The sequence below is a fragment of the Amphiura filiformis genome, chromosome 7 (assembly GCF_039555335.1).
Source record: "Amphiura filiformis chromosome 7, Afil_fr2py, whole genome shotgun sequence".
Taxonomy (NCBI): Eukaryota; Metazoa; Echinodermata; class Ophiuroidea; order Amphilepidida; family Amphiuridae; genus Amphiura; species Amphiura filiformis.
Window position 1 is genome coordinate 63,397,579 of NC_092634.1, and position 21,535 is coordinate 63,419,113.

The 21,535-nt window shown below is 37.7% G+C and overlaps 1 protein-coding gene across 1 annotated transcript in view; it reads left to right on the forward strand.

Moving 5' to 3' along the window:
* Positions 1-21,535, forward strand: part of LOC140157456 (androglobin-like) — a 266,592-nt gene that overhangs the window by 137,089 nt on the left and 107,968 nt on the right. The window contains 5 exon segments of the mRNA XM_072180658.1: positions 1,468-1,485; positions 5,314-5,346; positions 8,046-8,155; positions 9,040-9,217; positions 9,705-9,795. Coding sequence (XP_072036759.1) covers positions 1,468-1,485; positions 5,314-5,346; positions 8,046-8,155; positions 9,040-9,217; positions 9,705-9,795 — 430 coding nt within the window.

The following is a 21,535-nucleotide window of genomic DNA, read 5'->3' on the forward strand; positions in this document are numbered from 1 at the left end:
GTGTATGCTATGTCTTTACTACCTAAACTTGCCACTAAACTAGCAAATATTCCATTTCTATAATTATTATTTTTAAAAAAAAGATGTCAAAATATATGGCTATAATATGACACCTTAGCATATTTTGAGCCTACTTAATCTTTTAAACTGGGTAGAGTATCAAACTGTCTTCATTTGACCATTCATAATTTGGCTTTTCCAGCCCCTATGGAAGACATTACCTTAATCTTCCATACAGGGAGTGTGAATTTCAAATGGGGTTACCTGAATGGATGACTCCATTTGAAATTCACACTCCCTGTGTAGGAGATTAAGGTCATGTCTTTCATAGAGGGTGGATGGATTTCAACTGAAATAGCTGATTATGTTAGTTAACTTGCATGATGCATGCTTTAAAATCTTAATATTTTCTGTACATATCAATCTACCATAACAATATTGTGATGTTTTTCCTTCATAATTCAGAGATTGTTTCCACAGAATTAGGTCTTGGAGAGAAATTGACACTTTTGGTTGGGGATGGTTTCAAAATCCCACCACTGGTTGACCGTGATGTGATTGGGCTTAGTTGTTGTTGTTTGGAACAAGAGAATATGGTTAATCCCGGGGGAGGGAGAGGGTATCGGTACAAATGATCATACAGGGATGTGCCGCAAACATGGTTGCATTTTTGGGCATTCAATACTCTAGGCCAAATTTGGTGTATGGATTGGTCATTTTTTCTAAATTATCCCTTTTTTTCGTAAACTATATCAGCCCAATTTTGCCAAACTGTAGCCAAAAATTCAAATTTTCCAAATATTTTAGGAAACGTTGTAAAAACCTTGGTATTTGCTTTAAATTTGGCCAAAAGCTTTGATTTTTGATATAGCGATGGGTAAATATTTTTTTGAAAATTGGTATCGGTCCACCAATTCTCAGCGGCACACCCTACCAAACTTGAGTACCTCCTGGGTTAAACTGCTGGTTCCACCAGGGTGCTGGCAGTTCGGATTTGAAGCCATCCCTAGGACTGGGCTATTCCAGTTGAAATCCATACACCCCCTATGGAAGGCATGACCTTAATCTTCCACACAAGGGGTGTAGATTCCAAATGGAGTCACCCATTTAGGTAACTCCACTTGAAATTCACACCCCCTGTGTGAAAGATTAAGGTCATGTCTTCCATACGGGTGTATGGATTTCAACTGAATAAGCTCTTATCAATGATTCTGCACTACAAAATTGGACAGTGATTACCTCATTGCATACGCAAAAAAATCTGCAGATTATAATTGAATATAAACGCTACTTTTAAACTCGCTTACTGGGAGTGGTTTTACAGAACTACCTCGTTATCAGCCAGATATGCTAATGATTTCTTTGAATAATCATGTAATAAGAAATTTGTTGGATGCACTCTAAAGCACATGAAATAATACTTGTTATTTATTGCATGTTATTTTACTCCCATTCCGTGCATCTCAGGTACCCAGTCTGCCGCAGGTATTAGTATTTCTATGTGAATGGATATTTACCCTTAATTCCACTCTCTAATAAGTTCACGGGCTGATTATAACTATTATAACACGGGCTGTATATAACTATTATAACACTTTTGGAAGTCTGGGAATTGATTAACAGTTAACAGGTTTATATTTCTGATCCAAAGAAATGCACTTACTGAGTACGTTTCGGCAACAAATGTTGCCATTGTCAACACTTAATGAGGAGGTTGGATCATAGGCACAGAGCAAGACAGGTATCAAAGGAGGGTGCCACCATGAACAGAGATGAAGGACAATACCAGCTTATCAGTGTTGAAAAAGGCAGCAGGTGTTGCTGAAACGTACAGAGTAAGTGCATTTCTTTGAAGCAAAAAATATGAGCCTGTTAACTGACTTTTATATAACGATCCTGGCGACTCTTTTCAACCACAATCAATTAACAAGTTTTATGATTAATAAGTCACGAAACTGAACTGAACTGAACCTCTTGGTGAGAATGAACCTAGCTCTTGTGAGATTAATAAATCACATGAACTGAACTGAACTGAACCTCTTTTGAGAATGCACTAAAACAGATTTGTGAACCACGATAAACCAAGGCTTATTTATTAGTACCAACAATAGTTGGCTTGAAAAATTGATTTAACTCTAACACCCAAGTGCTTAACGAAAATTTCATTATTTGAGACCTATATAATAATCTTGGTATTGAGGGATTATTAACATGCTAACAAATGATAATGGATCTAACTAACACAAAACGCTTTACAGGAAACGTTTCAATGTCGGGTTATATAAAGTGTATAAAGCATTTTAACAACATTGAAAAAAAATTACTGAAAACTTGCTGTTGTCATAACCTTCCTATAACCTGCCATTTGATTGTTTTGACCAAAACCATAACATGTTTATAACATTTTATATTATAAACGTTTTTGTGTTTTGCTGGGAACAATGGATTAAAAAACGCTGACAGATTGTTTAAAATATTTGTTAATAAGTATGGATGATTCAATGTTGTTTTGGTTTAATCATGATCCCCATTTGCCAGGTTAAGCTATTTTTGATATTCTTTATGATTTTAAATCACTTTAAGAACCCTTTGTAGGTCTTTTTTACCAGTGGAAATCACCTTGACTAATCTCTAATTTCACATGATTTATTCAAGATTTTACATCAACAGTATTTTTGCATTTGATTTTTGTTCAGTCACTTTGGTTGACTTCGGAGGATGTAAAAACATTCGATTTAAATTTAGATTTACTTATAAAATTAAGATTAAAAAAATCTGATTTAAATCAAACAAAATCAGATTTTGTTTATTTAAAAAAAACTTAGCAACCCTGGTGATGCTGGATGCTGGTTGTGTTGGTGTTGGTGATGATGATGATAATGATGATGATGATGATGATGATGATGATGATGATGATGATGATGATGATGATGATGATGATGATGATGATGATGATGATGATGATGATGATGATGCTGATGATGATGATGATGATGCTGTTGATGATGATGATGGTGTTGATGATGGAGATGGTGTTGATGATGATGATGATGATGGTGTTGATGATGATGGTGTTGATGATGATGATGGTGTTGATGATAATGATGATGATGATGGTGTTGATGATGATGATGGTGTTGATGATGATGATGATGGTGTTGATGATGATGATGACTATGAAGATGATGCTAAATACCATAAAAATGACAAATAATTCTGTCATTTCTGAGTAAACAAAAGTTGTAAAGGTGTAGATTGATGTTTCTCACAAATTAAAATAACAAACAAACAAACAAACAATTTTAATACTGTTTTTTCACCCAAGTGTTACACATCTGCACTGGAGTGAATTTATCACCGTGAATAAGTGTTTTAATTATCACAGCACTTCACGCCAACTTTGTATCACATTGGGCCACCCCATTACAATCCAAATACACCCCTATAGAAGACATGACCTTAATCTTCCACACAGGGGGTGTAAATTTCAAATGGGGTTATTTGGATGGGTGACTCCATTTGAAATTCACACCCCCTGTGTGGGAGATTAAGATCATATCTTCTATAGAGGGTTGTATGGAAATTGGGCTATTCCACTTAAAATGCACACTACCCCTGTGGAAGAGTTTGGAAATATCTTCCACAGGAGGAGTATGAATTTCAAATGGAATGAGCACATTAGCAGCTCCGTATGAAACTCACCCTCCCTCTGTGGAAGATTCTTACTCAGAGGGTGTATGAAATTCAAATGGAGCTCCCTAATGTGCTCATTCCATTTGAAATTCATACTCCCCCGTGGAAGATATTTCAAAAATCTTCCACAGGGGTAGTGTGGATTTTAAATAGAATAGCCCAAAAAGCACATTTTTTTCACTTGAGTGGTTGTGTGCAACAAATTTTGATGAAAGTTTCACTTTCAATTGCACTTTCATTTTTGCACACATGACTAATATATAATTTAACAAGAACATTTTATAATATAAAAGTAAAACTGATTCTGGGTTCATATGTTTATTTTGTATGCAATTAGCGGGGCACTTGAGACATATAATTATTGAGAGTTTTGGAACTAAACCTATAAAATATGATATAGAGAAAACAGGAAAAATGTGAAAATAAATTTTTGTCACATAGTTTGGAAGAGAAAAAAGAAAAGAAGAAGAGAACTGAAACAACAATAAAAAGATAAAAAATAAAAGGGAAAGACCATTGGGCTGTTCCAGATAAAATCCATACACCCCCTATGGGAGACATGACTTTAATCTCCCACATATAGGGAGTGTAGATTTCAAATGGAGTCACCCATTCAGGTAACCCCATTTGAAATTCACACTCCCTGTGTGGAATATTTAGGTTATGTCTTCCATAGAGGGTGTATGGATTTCAACTGGAATAACCCATTAAAGGAGGAATGAGATTGAATTGATTAATTTTTTTTGTAACATACCCAGTTTTATGCTCCCAATTCAATAATTTGGTCTATAACCCTAAACACTCTCAAGTGGGGGTGGGGGTGGGTTGGTCGGAGTTGCCCACCCCTGTCTCACTGAAGGCACCCAGCTTGTGGTATTTAATAGGGCTATGAGTATTAAATGAAGATCACAGGATGAACTAGGTTGTGAGGCTCTACCCCCCAGTCCTAGACAAAAGAGGGAGCCTGCACGCACCGGTGAGTTCTAGGGGTCTCGGAGCCGATACTGCGCAGGACAGGATTAGTGGTTACGGAACTTACGGTCATCAGCTCTGTCATGAGTAAGGGAGTAGTTGCCCCATTGTAGGCCTCTCTCGTTGAATATACCTCGGGATCGTTGTACCAGTGGTTTATAAAAAGCCCATAAACCTTTTTGTAGATGCATTCCAACGTGCTTTTATGTCTTCACGGAGGTATTATGTTTTGTGGTTGTTAGTCCATCCGTCTGAGGTTGCAAGTGCAATTTCTCAGAACTGGTAAGGTGTATAGTAATGCGATTTGGTGGAGGGGTGGCAGTTAGCAGCATTAAAATTTCGGTGGGTTTTTTGTCGCAAAATATGGTAATTTGGTAGCTCATTTGCATAAATTTGCATCCATTTCATTCTGATATCTTCATTGAGGGGTAATGATCTATCATCTTTCCTATTCAAATTGTCAGTATAAATTACCATAAATTACCATAAAATATACCACACATATTAACCATTAAATTCATGCACAGTGAACATGATGAAATTCACTTTCAAATGCTATACATGGAACATGATTCATCAGATTTTTGGGTTGGAAGAGAATGAAGTTGACTGATTTTTTAAATGTAATTTTTGGTCATTGTGCATTAGGAAAAAATATATCGTTTGGACTGGACAATCAAGGTAATTAATTAATTAATTAATCCATTAAAACAATGAAAACCCCTGTGAAAACCTTACAAAATATGTCACATTGTGCTATACCAGTTGGAATCATCCACCCCCTATGGAAGACATGACCTTATCTCACACACAGGGGGTGTTGATTTCAAATGGAGTTGCCCATTCAGGTAACCTCATTTGAAATCTACACTCCCTGTGTGGGATATTAAGGTCATGTCTTCCATAGTGGTTGTGTGGATTTCAACTGGAATAGTCCATATTCCAGTGTACAATTCACCAGACTTCATACCATAACCTTTTACTATCATATTTTGCACATACAAACCAAGGTATTCAGCAATCATCACAAGAAAATGTAATTTGCTTCTCATGTTGAAATCATGTTTAATAATTTGATTATAAGTTCATTTGTTTAAAACAGGGTTATCTATTCTTCCTCCATTTATTTTTGCCTCCAAAGGGGAGGGAATAATTTTACCCCTTTTGGGAAGAATTTTGTGTTTTGTAAAGATAGGTAAAAAAAAAAGTTGGGGGTAAAAAAGAAGTTAAAACAGGATTCAAAAGGTTCATTGTATAAGAAAGGTTTCCAGGTTTTTTTGGGGGGGTGGTGGTTGGTTTTAGGGTTTAAAATTTCCTGGGGGTTTAGTTAGCAACCCAAATCATGGGGGTTCAACCCCTATCATGATTCAACTACTGTGATTCAACTCACACTCCCTGTGTGGGAGATTAAGAGGGTTGAAATTTCCTTTTTGGGTTGGTTGGTTTTAGGGGGTTGGAATTTCCAGGGGGAGGTTGAGTTAACAAACCAAATCATGGGGGTTCAACCCCCTACCGTGATTCAGCTACTGTGATTCAACTCACACTCCCTGTGTGGGAGATTAAGGGCATGTTTTCCATAAGTGGACGTTTATGAATTTCAACTGGAATAACACATTTTTGGTCATTCAATTAACTTTGTGCACTAGGTAAAAATGCTTCATATGGAGCTGATGATAGAGGTAATCGATTTTATTTTTTTTTCAAAATTATTATCTCTTTTTTCTATCTTTTTAAACAAAATGCACAATGTGTTTATTTTGCTTTATAGTCATGATGCTGCTATCATGATTGATTTAAGTTTTGGCCAAATTGTTCAATTAATGCATGTAAATAGCTAGCCGTAGATTGATATAATTTTGAAGAAGCTGGGAAGTGGAAAAAGACTAAAGAAAACAAAATGTGTCATTGTTTAAAATACCATACCTAACATGCATGGATTTTGTAGTTTGAGGTGGGTTTCAAATAAATTGTGCTGTCTCATAAGACGTTGCTGGCCATAGAAAGCATGTTTTATTGAAAAAATCAACATATTGGTGTGTTTCTTTTTGTCCCAAAATATTTCCTCATGGTGTTTACAAGATAGGGTATCTGTAATTATTCACAATAATTAATGTTGACTTTTTCTTTAAGATCTTGTTAAAACATGCTCAAACATGCTAAAACATATGTTATTGGGCAGGAAAAGCCTCCTATGTATCATTGGCCCCTGAACATGTTTAAAGCAAAAGCTCCTATATGGAACCTTGTGGCAGTTTTGTGTTAAACATGTTCAAGGGCCACAAGTACATAGGTTTTTTCTTGCCCAAAGATAAGGTTTGGCTTACAATATATTTAAGCGCAAGCTTAAGTTGTTGTTTTTCTTGATATTTTTGTAGCATAGAAAGTAAAGGTGAAATCAAAATACAAGCTTTTGCTCATTTGCTGTCAATATGGTTATTTAATTTTTTAAGTTTTAAAATATATTTTACATTTTTCTGCATTCAAATCTTATCGCCATTATTATAAAATATTCAGAAAAACATGAACTTAATTTTTATTCTAACGATTTATCAGAATAGTTATTTGAATATTATCTTGTAGATTAGGCTAGCTGAAAAAAATTACAATTTATTTTTTATTTAATGGTATATATATATTTTTCTGATATTATGCTCTCAATATTAGCATAGCAATGAAATGATTGTTTGTGGTATACCTTATATCATAAATCAAAATATGATGATGGTATACCTTAAATAAAGCAAAATAGCATCATAGCATCCATGTGTGGACTAGTGCTCAGCTGGCCACCCCGAAACCCAGAATTTCCCCGGACTGGGCCAGACTGAAACCAGGTTGGGGATCAAAGTCTATGACACAGATAATGCACTACACTGTTTCTGTACTTTACTATGTAATAATCCCAAGTTTGCAACAATTATAATTTGCGTCAGAAGTTCATAGACTCGCTATACCGGGCTATTGACAAAAAAGACAATCCGGTCTGGTTCGGTCTAGAAAGAAAACTTTTGGGTCAGGGTACATGTACATCGGGTCTGCCTTAAAATATTCGGGCTGGGTCAAGTTCAGGGGTAGATATGACAGGGAAGTCTGGGTTCGGGGTGAAGACAATCTTGCCCCGCAGGGCTCTAGATATGTCCACTACACTTGTTGTCTTCTTCTTGGATACTTCTCAGTGCCGGATAACAACAAAGCGAGAAGGTTTTGCTTGATGACATCACATGATTGATTGATTAATTTTTACTTTACTTAATAGTTTTAATCAATCAATAATTTTTCATGCATTCCAATGAATGAAATGAAACCAAAACCTCATTTGTTGTCCAAATGTACAATTACGGTAGTGACTAACTTTACCTGCATGCATGTTCCCTCTACAGACAAGGAACCGGCAACACCAAGTGTTCCTGACACGCCACAGGTTGCCATATTTGTTAGTTATGTCCACCCACCTAAAGTGCCTGTCAGAATATCAGTACTTGGAGAAATGGTAAGAAAGTTGGTGTTTGTTTGTTATCTTGTTCTGCCAGTGGTTGTTGGTTTGAATTTGTTAGCCTATCATAGATGTACTCCCTCAGGCTTCCCGCGGTCCTTGAGAGTCCTTGAAAGACCTCAAATTTGGAAACACTTTTTCAAGGCCTTGAAAGTCCTGGAAATTTTGCACAAGGTCCTTGAAAGTCCTTGAAACTTGGAATTTTACCTAAAGTTTAATTTTGAAAAAAATTTGGGAAGTGGAGAGGAGCTGTCACTTTAGTTAATATGTGCCGCATGGAGAGCTGCATCATGATTTTTGTGTTGTGGTAAGTCCTTAAAAATCATGCTTTTGGACCTTGAACATCCTTGAAAAGTCCTTGAATTTTAAAGGCTTCAAGGTGCAGGAACCCTGCTCCCTGCCAGCTCAGCAGTTCCGATTCTTTTTCTGGTGTTTTATATTTAACCTCATACTACCTGCTGATTGGCTACAAGAAAGTTCCGATGATATATTGAGCCAATCACCAACATGGTAAGAACCAGTTGTATAGCTGAAGAGGATTTAATTGGTCACTCAGATGTATATATTGCATAATTAACCAATCAGGAATGCTCTAAGAAAAGCACTAGCTCTCAGGGGTTTAAAGTCTGCTTAAGTTTGTTCGGCTGATAACTGGCGAAAAATGAGACTCATAACATCGTGTATTGATATAGAATGATGTGCACGCAGTTGGGCACACACACTTATGCGAGTTGCATAATGTGTGGCTGGCTGGCGCTTACGTGAATTTACGCAAGCGTAGGTTGGGACTTTATTGACATGCGCAGTAATAAATAAAAACCAAATAATTTTCGCCAATTATAAGCCGGCAACTTTAATTATTCCTCTTGTGTTTCTTGCAGGCGGATGCATCCGAGCGACTTCGCCAGGGAGGAGTGTCCCACGTGTTCCCTCATCCATTGCTGATAACTCAGACAAGATCCTGCCCACTGGTAGCACCACCGCCACCACCAAAGATCCCAGCATGGAAGCTTATCAGACCAAGAAAGAAGAAGGTATCACCATCAGATGAACCTACAGGTCAGTCACATTCCTATTTGTTTGTTTTGAAACTCACCCTCCCTCATCGCTTCAGGTTGAATCTTTTTCAGAAGGTGTATGAAATGCAAATGGAGCTGCCTAGTGTGTTAATTCCATTTGAAATTCATATTCCACCTGTGGGTGATATTTCCAAAATCTTCCACAGGGGTAGTGTGGAGTTAAATAGAATAGCCCATTTCTTAGAAGGAAAACAGAGCTGGTTGAGCGTACCTATTTGACACCAAAACCTTTTAAATGTGTACATGGATGGACTGAAACAGGACAGGACACTTGATTGGATGTAAATGGATATGAACAGCGCCCTGCCCTTCCCATTAGCAAGCAACCAAGCAAGCATATTTATTGCTTGTAGAATCATTTAGTGAAGTAGGCAGATTGTACATGGGGGGGGGATACTCTCTCTCTCTCTCTCTCTCTCTCTTTGTGTGTTACATCATTTTTTGTTAAATTCCTATTCCTGTTGCAGAACCAGAGGTGAAGAAACCAGAACAGTTTGTGGAGCTGACATCACCATATGTCAACTATAAAGTCAGCCCAATACCCATTCCTACCGAGACGTAAGTCAATTGCATAAATTGTGTGCATCACAAACTGTCGTATCTCAAAAGGCTGCCTTTTGTGATTTTTATTATCATTATTGCATTTCATATTGTTATTTTATAATTCAGCATGTTGCTTTTTTTTATAAATTGACACAATATTGTATAATATTGTGATAATATTGTGATAATAACGCAAAATTAATATAAAAAGACAACTTTACAGTGTATCTCATCACATTTAAATGACAATAATAAAAAAATCACGAAAGGCAGCCTTTTGAGATACGACAGTATGTGAAGCAGATGAGGAAATGTGTATTTCTTCAATGCCAATTGAATTCCTTCTTTTTACTAGAAAATGATTAAAAAATATCAATAAGAAATTCATGTTATATTGCAACTAATGGTTTTGGCCTTCTAGTCCATGTGGACGATGAACTATGACCTTGGGTCAGATTGAATGTCATCTGAGGTCAGTTAGTTGGGATGCTACTTGATTTTGATGCCTCTGTTTGGTTGAGTAAAGGTTGCTCTATCTGGAAGCATATTGAGCAACCATTACTAAATGAGATGGGGACTCCGCTTAACTTATCTCATGCAGGCGGCGGATGACATGATCGAGCCGGCAACTCATGAAACCGCCCGGTCGTATGGCATTTTCCATATACTCGGTTAGTTTTGTGGGGTTCATTATCGAACCCCAACGGTTTTAGCTTGTATTTATATTATTTATCAACATAGGCCTATTTGTTTGTGATATTTCAAGCGTTTTAAAATTTCAAAGTAATCCCATTCAATTACACGGTCGACGATGAAAATTTACTGAATTTAGGGACTGCACGTCAAACACCACCTGATCTCATGCATGGGCCATCAAGACTTAAACCATCTATCACATGATCAGTCCAGTGGGTTATTTGCATGATGAAGTCTGGTGGTTCTAGATGCCAAGTAGTAAAGTTGCAAAAAGTAAGTTCCAGTATTAGATTTATTTCCAAACTTGGTTTACAACATACTCAGGCCTTGCCGTTTGAGGCGAGCGATCGCTCTCGCTCGCCACCGCTCGCCCAAACTCAATTTCTAGCGAGCGATTTTCCACTCACCATAGACAAGAATATCGCTCGCTGCGAATCACCCAAATTGAATCTAAATTATATTCAAGTTTTAGCACTTCCAATGTATTCAATTTAGCGTAATAAATTAGTCTTGATTTCTGAAAGAGAGCGTGTCAGCAGTGCGTAAGTGTGTCATACTGATTGCTCTTTTAGACCTAGAGAGTGATTCGACCACTAGCGAGTGATTCGACCACTAGCGAGTGATTCGACCACTAGCGAGTGATTTGATTACTCGTCTTGCATCAAGGTAGCGAGCGATTGACCACTCGCCTTTGAAATCTAGATGGCAAGGCCTGATACTACTGGATGACTAAGAACATTCGGTTGCTCTTTGGTCACCAAAAGAATAGGCCCATCGAAAGAGAATACTCCTGATTCTAGAATAATACAACACTAAATTTTCTGGCAAAAGAAAACATTTTTTTAAAATTCCAACAAATTAGTGCTGTATCATTCTGGAGTAATTAGGGACCGTTCACAAACACTTGTTAGGGGGGCCTGATGCAAAAAAAAAAAAAAGGGCTGAACATTTTGACCCTTCTTGGGGGGGCCTGAAAAAAAATGACCACAAATTTTGCTGGGAAAATTGAGTTTATATGCTTTTCTATGGGGTTGACCCATAATTTTCATTTCAAAATGGGGGGCCCTGAAATGTTCGAGGTCTGTAAAGGGGGCCCCAAAAAATTTTTGCAATGAATTTTTTTTCATCACCCCCCAGCAAATGTGTATGAACGGTCCCTTAGTTTTTCCTGAAATAAGTAAACATTTCATGATGATAAGTAGAGTACCATTGAGCTATTCCAGTTGAAATCCATACATCTCTTATGGAAGATATGACTATAATATCTCACAAATAGAATCACCCATTCAGGTAACCCTGTTTGAAATTCACACTCCCTGTGTGGGAGATTAAGGTTATGTCTTCTATATGGGGTGTATGCATGACGGTCAAACTGCTCAGGCATATGGCACAATGAAAGACGTAGCCTGGTTTACTCTGTGAAGAACCTGGTGTCTTGGATCAAAAAAACCTGATTTCTTGATCCAAAAAGCTGGTTTGACGACCAGAACAAGAACTGCCCGACCCGAGAACCGCGAAATCTAGTGTGATATATTGTAAGATAATGCAGACAAATGTCTATAGGACAGCTATTGCAGATAGGACCCCTTGCACTGCGTCATCATCCCTATATCTTTGTGTCAAAAATTGCCGTGATAGTACGGCGAATCCTCTCGTTTTTCAAAAGCTACGCATGGCGATTTTGTTCGAGATAGGCCGAAATGACTCAGGCTAAGCATACCATTTACATGATGTGAGATACCATAGAGCCTGCCGCTTAGTTTCTATTCTACGATTTGCGCATTCAGTACCACATATGGTGTTACTATTATAGAAAATTTGATTTGTTGTCAGGTAAAACGCAGGTTTTGTTTCCAGTACACTAACTCAAAAAGCAATGCACTAATTAGCAGGGCCTTGCTGTTTGCTGTGGATATCTTTTACTGCATTTTATAAGTAAAGATTTTGAAATCCAAAGTAAAAATTGTGATATTTTCAACTGTTTGAGAAATGAATTATACAAAGGAACCCGTGTAAAATCCAGGTGCTGTATCTATAATACAATGTACATTATCGACTTTCTTTATCTGCGTCAATAATAGAATATTGATTTCAAAAGAATTGAATATTTTTTGAGTTTGTACTACACCGCTGAGCGATGAAGCGATCGAACAATCAGATAGGCCTCCTTTTCTTGCATTCCGTGAAATACCAACGTATTAAGTTTATATTTATAACACTGGGTGTCGACACTGTGCCTTGCACAGAACCCTTGATGATATACCATTTCAGCTTTGATATTAGTGCTAAAAGTAACGTTATAACACAATTAGGGTAATTAAAATGGATCAATTTGTAGACCATATCCAATTAATGTAATTTAGGCCAAAAAAAAAAAAGGTTTGTCTCACGAACCCGCTACAAGATAAGTATGTGAAAGCGATACAGCGCGTTTGTCTCACGCTAGCGCTGACCGCCTTTTTAAAGGTTTTTTTTTTTCCCCGATTTTTCCGGTTCCCGATAGTTCGACCAACGTAGTAAAAATGAATTCCTCAATGTCAGAAAACCATCGAAAATGTCAGGCAGCGCGTATGCCATTAGTGTTGCAGATAGCCCGTAACCCACACCGTAGCCTCAGTCTCGCTAGTTTCACGCCATCCTTGCAACGGCACGGAGCGTAAAGCCGACGAGCAAAGTGGATGCAATATAAAAGGACTTAGCCTACGGAGAACTCTGCGATCGAGTGAAGCCATGTTGTTTTCATAAATTTTTGTATTTTTTGTAGCTGTTTTTTAACGAATTTTTTACCGTTTATTTCAACATGATTGTTCGAATTCGTATAGATAAAACAGAGGGAACTATGCTGAGGAATTAGGCACTGCATCGGTGCGCCGATTCGGTTACTCTGAATGCCCTAAAAATATTAACATTGTAAATTTGTTGCTTCTCTTTCATTGTAAGACCACTTGTAGTTTTCCAATACCTGTCTTGTGATTTTCATTTGTCTCAGGCTAAAAAAACAACAAAAAAACAAAAAACCCAACCGACACACAAAAAAAAAAAAAAAAAAAAAAAGCATAGCACTTAGCTTTTTTGGCAAATGTTCGTGAGACAAACCTTTTTTTTTTTTTTGGCCTTACACCATGTTTTTTGTTTTTTACATCCTACAAATCAAATGAAAGGCCCCAAATAAATGATTTTGGAAGAAGTATTACAAAGCAGTGTAATATTACGCATGCTCAGGAACAGAGCTGCAAATCACAAGCTTAATATAACGCATGCTCGGTAACGAGAGATGCAATGGATTGTTTTGGAATATGATTGCCATATATATGATTAAAACAGAGTAGGTTGCTGGTGGGCGTCACCGCTTTTAAACCATAAACACGAGGGGACAAGGGGATTACGAAGAAGTATCACAAAGTAGTGTAATATCACGCATGCTCAGGAACAAGAGCTGCAAATCACAAGCGTAATATGACGCATGCTCAGAACTGCAATAGATTGTTACGGAATATGAATGCTATATACATGATTTTAAAACAGAGTAGGTTGTTGGTGAGCAGTCACCGCTTATTTCAACCATTGGCAAGAGGACAAGGGGATTACGAAGAAGTATCTCACAGTAGTGTAATATGCTCAGAAACAGAGCTGCAAATCACAAGCGTAGTATGACGCATGCTCAGAAACAGAGCTGCAGCGGATTGTTACTGAATATGAATGCTACACATGAATAAAACAGAGTAAGTTGCTGGTGAGCAATCACTGCTTGTTTCAACTTTTGGCAAGAGGACATGAGGATTACGAATGTAATACAAATTGTCATATGTACTTGTTGCTACACATATGCGTTGTAGTATGTGCATGAGCAGTACGTGAGAGGAACAGACCCGGGGAACAAGAGTTGTTTTGTAGGATAAGTGACTAGAGGAGAAGACAGGATAGACAGGATTTCTATGTTGCTGGTTGTGTGGAATTGATTCTTACTTCAGCCATAGACAGAGTATAATACATTGGCTGTCACGCCTGTGTTTCGTAGTCAGCCAGAAGTGTTAGAGGAGTTGAGTTGTTATGTATGGTAATGAAAGGAGAGCAATTATAGACAGAATTTAAATGTTGCTGGTGCAGAGATACTTGTGACTTCAACTATAGATAGAGGTTACTTATAACTATTATGTACTAGCTGCCAAGCCTGTGTTTCGCATTTAGCAGTAAGCGTTGAGGATTGTCATTGGTTCGGGAGATGAATGAGGAATTGGTATACAGAATTTAACTGTTGCTGGCGCTGCTTGTTACTTCAACAACAGTACATCAACCACTTTATACACAGTACACTCTCTAGCTGCCACGCCTGTTTTTGCAGTAGAGCGTTTGAGCGAGCAGTGTCATTTATGTTTGGGCAATAACTGAAGAAAAGCTAGTACTTGTGAGACCAACTTTGAGTGACGTTTACTGCCACCGGGATTGGTCACTGGGAAATCCTCGCCATTGCTGGTGCTACCTTTTACGCATACACAGTACTTTATACCAATACCATCTTATTAATAAAGGCGGTCATCAAGGATATATAGAAAAGCTAGTACTTGTGAGACCAACTTTGAGTGACTTTTACTGCTACCGGAATTGGTCACTGGGAAATCCTCGCCATTGATTTTATGCATACACGGTACTCTATACTATTACCATCTTATTAATAAAGGTGGTCATCAAAGATATAGAAAAGCTAGTATCTGTGAGACCAACTTTGAGTGACCTTTACTGCCACTGGAATTGGTCACTGGGAAATCCTCGCCATTGATTTTACGCGTACAACTTCTACAAGGTACTTTATACTAATACCATCTTATTAATAAAGGCAATCATCAAGGACATATAGAAAAGCTAGTATCTGTGAGACCAAATTTGAGTGACGTTTACTGCCACCGGGATTGGTCACTGGGAATTCCTCGCCATTGATAGCGCTACTTTTTACGCGTACAAGGTACTTTGTACTAATACCATCTTAATAAAGGCGGTCATCAAGGACATATAGAAAAGCTAGTACTTGTGAAACCAACTTTGAGTGACTTTTCTAGCACCATGGATTGGTAACTGTGCAATTCTCGTCATAAATAGTGCTACTTTTTACGCGTACACGGTACTTACTAATGAAGGTTATCATCTCATAAGGGCGTTCATCAAGGAGATATAGAAGAGCATGTACTTGTGAAACAAACTTTTGAGTGACTTTTCTACCATGGATTGGTAACCGTGAAATTCTTGTCGTAGATAGTGCTACTTTTTACGCGCACACGGTACTTCCTGAAGATATACATGTATAGAAAAGCTTCAACCACCATAACTGTGAAATTCTCGCCATTGATAGTGCTACTTTTACGCGTATACGGTGATTACTACCCTATCAAAAAAAATGTAACCAGGAAATGTTTTCCTGGTCACCTAAACAATAGATTCCTACTGGGAGCCTACCAGGTACCTGCCGAGCCTGCCAAAATATCCAGGAAAGGTGAAACAAATTTCACCCAAAAGTAAGAAAAATACAGGAAAGAGGGGAAAAGGCAGGGCAAACCAGGAAGCCCAATTACAGCCCAGTCAGAGCACTTTTCAATTTCCTGGTTTTTCAATTTACAGTTATATTCAGGTATTAATAGTTATGTTCTATTCAACACAAAATGTACACAACCAGACAATGGAGTTGTGGTCTAGTGCTTTTATGGGCCAATGTAATCAATATTGATTTAGTGCAAAAGTTTATTGGAGATAGAATGGTGTGGAAAATAATATTGTCCATGCTTGTTTACAAAGGCATGGCACCCAATGAGTTAAACAATCCATTTTTATAGCAGGCCTGTAAACAGTATAAATTCAAGCAAGTTGTTTACAACTTAGGTCAAAATCGATGCATGCATGTAAATGCTAGAGCAAATGTAATGGTCGGCAGAAGAAGAAAGAAGATCCTGTAAGAAAAAAGACACACGTCAACGGCTGTGTAAAAAAATCGGGCAAAACCAATTGCCCTATTTCTTAAAGTTTGCTCTGAAGTGCCATATCAGTTTGGGTGCGCCAATGTGGATCATGCGCTAATGAATTTTTATTTATTCTGGATAAATAATGGAGTATTAATTACATTCAAGCATGGGAGTTTAGGCAATAAGTATAAGAAGCTGTGTAATTAATATTATGACAAACATGCCACTATTTAAGCCTAATTCTCTAACAACTAATTGAAATCATGCAATTACCGACTGAGGACGTTACAGCTTTGCATAAAAAAATGTAGGCCTATGATCTTTTTAAATTTTAAGATTTTTCTTTTTTTCTTCCAAAATGATATACGCAATCATTTTGAAAGTTCCCAATACATTTTTTTTTTTTTTTTTTTGGGAATTTGCAAAGAAACAACATCATAAACTTGCACCTCTATCACTCGAAACATCTCGCACTATTTGGATTAGGACAGCGAGTGCGGCCCCAGAGTTAAGTCTCCTACACGGCCAGTTTGGTTACGCTCCCTCCACATGTGGAGGGAGCGTAACCAAACTAGTTTTGTAGGAGACTACGGTTTATGATCGTACCGACATAAAATCACAATCTAAAAAATTATGATTTGATGTCGGACCAACAGAAAATCATCCCGTTTTACTACAAATAGGGCGAATTTGACAGTTTGTTCACAGATTTAAGTTAGAACAAGTGTAAGTATTTACAAATATGCCAAAAAATCGGGTTTGAAAAAAATAAAGGTAAATTCTGAAAAAAGATCGTACATAAGGCTTTAAGCCTACACATGTATCTATCTAGCCTATCGGGAAATTGTAAGTCGGCCCCATAAAACCACCAGTATTACTTAAATAATGTAGCCCTACAGGGAGTGTGCAGGGAATGTAGAAAACAACAGAGATAAAAACGGAAGCTACGGAGCTCTACGGAGATGCGGAAATAAGCGAGAAGAAAACGAGGAAATAGCAAGAGAAAATGCCGAAACTGGGAAAAACCGGGAAACTCGTTGTGCATGAGTGATTCCCGGAAGTGACTGAACAGCATCTGTGCTGACTCGACTGTGCTGTAGCCCTATACAGTAAACAGTAGTAGTGTGTGTGTAAGGTTACGTCCCTGCCGAATCCACATCACGCACCATTGTATTATAACTTCGAAATGTTGTGACTCCTGGTCATGATCATATCTTGTGATTCCATCTTCCTCTTTTTATGAAATTTTTCTAGCAGATATAGGCCTATCTACTTAAAAAAGTGAAGTCCCAAAATTTCTGTTGATTCCGATTTTATGTAAAGCGAAGTTTATAATTATATGCATCATGATTATGCATCGAGTCCCGTATCCCTGGTATTTATGTAAATCGAATTTGCCAACGAATATATCTGGAAGAATTTTATTGTGCATAAATCTGCGGCAAAAATCAAAAGCCCGGGAGGAAAAGAATGAGGCTGTGAATCATGTATAACAAAGTCTACTGGGCAAATCCCCGAATTTTTGGAAGTTCCTGATTGCTCCGTCCCCCACGGTTTTCACACTATAGATTGGTAAATGTGCATCGCCTCTCAAGTAGGACATGCATATAATCCGAGCATAGTACATACCTAGAATTTTTTCACAATTTGAATTTTACCCTTTCTAGACACCCCCCCCCCGCCAAAAAATCTTAGTCATATAGATCCCTGTAACCATTAAAAAATCCGGGCACAAAAAAAATAATCCGACGTGACACAGTCTTCACACAGAAACAAATTAAGTTTAACTCACTATAATTTATAAGATGGAGTAATCCGACCAGCATTTCGTTAAGTTCCTGCAAAACATGTTTACCTACAACAGTTGTGGCATGAAGATTTCTCCTCAAAATAAGTAGTATATAAAACGTATTTCTTATAATCATACTGGGGCCTGATTTCCTTCCATGATCAATTTATGATTTCAATTGTTGGCACATTTTATTTCCAATTCCAGCAAACAAGTTAGCATCGCTATCCGGGATCGCCATCAACTCGATCAATCCTCTTAGACCTCTCCCCGGGACCTCTCAATCGAATCGTGCATGATGATATATCATTAATTAACCATGATCATATGATCATCGATCGCGCCTGGATGTTATGTATGGTTATTGTTACCATAGTTACATGCATGGTATGGGTGCGGTCGTGCGGAAGAGATCCTGTCATCCTTATACGTGTTGTCCACCAAGTTCCACCATAGACCCAGCAAGCGCAAACATCTTCCAAGTTCCCGGAAAAAATAAATATTCTTGAATCTGATGGTCCGATGAATAGTATTTATTGTAAAAACTTTCAACGAAGCTTCAACATGTTCAACTCCTTTGACTCTCCTCTCTCCACCTGGAGTAGAAAACGTAAACATAGTGAAGCTCTGTCCATGTTCAATAACAATTAAGGAGCAATCGACCGACCGACGGTGAGAAAGTAGTCTCAACACCCACTTGACCCGACTTGACCGGATGATGCCAAGATGTTTCGATCCGTGCTGCTTTGTGTACAATCAGGAAAGTTGAATTGGTATGGTACAATGCATGCATCATTGCATGTAGAAAAGAAAATTAAAGTGAAACTCATTACAGACAGATGGAGGGAGGAAGGATGATGACGACGGTGATGATATTAAATGATATTAACATCATAACGATTACTTCAATCGGAGAAGATGAGAACGTTAATAAATTATTTTATTTACATAGTATTAGGCCAAAAAAAAAAGGTTCGTCTCAAAGCTTGCGCGCGCGTTTGTAAAATCCCACGATTTTTGACAAAAAACAAATGCGGAAATTTTTTTTATTTCAAAAAAATTTTAAATTTTTTTTTTTAGTTTTTTCCAGAAAAAATCAGACTTTTTTCTCAAAATACCATGACAAAAAGTCGGAATAATAAAAAAAAAATCGCATTTCGCATTTGTTACTAAATTTCTAGTGAGCTTTGAGACAAACTTTTTTTTTTTTCCTTACATCGCTTAAAATGACGTTCACATTGATCCAAAATTTGGTATTTTCTAAGTATGTCGCTATTTTTCTTTAAATTATCTATTTCTTCTTTCTTTTTATTCTCGGTGCGAATATAATAACATGTCTTCCAACTTAAAAGTAGGTCACCATGATGGTCGTGCGGCTATGGCTACCAGCTGATCGACCCAGGGCCGCACCGGTCGCAATTTGGAGAAGAGGTGTGTTCGGGGTGTGTAAAACGATCATCCAATCACAGGTCCAGTTTCTCAAGAGATCGTAAACAAACTAAAAATAGATTGTTGGCAATAAGCCAAACACCTGTGCATTTGCTGATGTTTGGAAAGGGTTGTACAGATGAAAAGTAATAATTAAGTGTCAATTCTAACTTTGAACCATTATGTTACTTATTTAGACCTATATATCTGCTGGATTTTTCAAATAAAATAATTAATTTTTGTCTCGCCTAAACTTTGTTCAGGATGGGACTTAGTAATCACTATTTCTGTCTGTGGGCGGGGTGTTGGTGTGTGTGTGTGGGGGGGGGATATGTGTGTATCTGGGGAACCGTAAGACCTACGGAGACGCTTACTTGGTGGGAGAAATTATATCCAAGTTTGCTCAGAATCAGTATATTTTCTGTAAAAATATGCAAATTAACATAGCTAATTTGCATAATTTATGCGAAAATCAGTGTAAATTGATACTGGTAGCGGAGTTTGTGGACAGACTATCTCAAGATCCGTTGAGCGATAGTAATGAATTCTGGTGACAGGTATGATACACACCTGCTGATCACCTGATTAGTTTTTTCGGCGAAAATTGTGCAAATTTAGTTGTTAATTTGCATAATTTATGCGAATGCTTTTACAAATATGGTAGGAAATCTGAAGAAATCCGCCTTGTGGAGCTGTATCTGGGGATATGATGATGCTATGATGATGAAACTTGGTAGAGGGTAGCATGACCAGAGGATCTGATTTGATTTTCTTTGCAAAATATGGCAATTAAATACCTAATTTGCATAATATATGCATAACATGCAAAAACCCATTTTCTCAGAGACTAGGGGTCGCACATTCTTCAAACTTGGTGGGTGGGTGGGTGCATCTTGACCCTAGACAGAACAAGTTCGCATTGGTTAGTGGGTCAACATCACCCAATGTTTTTAGGGGTCATCTGAGGTCAAATTACTAAAACTGTCGTATGGGCACGAAACTTAGTGGACACAGTTAACATTTAGAGTCAAATTTTCGGAAGGTCATTTCGGGGTCATCCGAGGTCACCGAGGGGTCATCTGAGGTCAAAATACTAGAAACTGTCGTATGGGCAGGAAGTTTGGTGGGTACAGTCAACATTTAGAGTCAAATTGTCGGAAGGTAAATTCGGGGTCATCCGAGGTCATTTTGGGGGCCAAATATGAGGTTAATTCGGTCAGAAACCATATACAGGCATCAACATGGGGGGGGTAATTGTATTGTAGTTCTGAGAAAATCAACATTTTTAAAAATTAAGGATGTTGCACTTTAATGTCTGCCCAATGATGAAAAAATAGGGTTTTTTTTGTCTTTGTAGGCAAAAAATATTAGGAAAAAGTCACTTTTATACAAGTCCCACTTTCAAAAACCGCCCAGTCCACTTTTTTTTTTCCCAAATCACCCCCCCCGCTTTCATTTGATTAAGAACATTTCTATCACTGTTTTACCAAGAAAAAAAGAACCACATTTCCACAGTCATACTCAAATTTACGGAAATACCAATTAAGGGGCCACAAATTAGGACCCGAACATGCTACAGATGTCAAATTTCCTGGTAGAACAAAGGTTAAAATGTGTATTTTGATCTCTTCCGTGATCTGCAAATAACTCAATTTCAACAAAATCTAAATAATAGCCGCCCCTCCTTACCCAATGCATGATCTGTCGTGTTTCATTTATAATTCTAAATAAACAATTATACTGTAATAAAACTTCGAGTCCATAGCTCAAACTATCATCCCATGCAGAGATTTCCCGTGTTTTGAAAGGAGCACCGGTATGCGATGGACTCCGTGGTGCTTTTACCCGGTTTTTTTACCTGGTAGTGGGTGTGTTGGTGTGTGTGTGTTGGGGG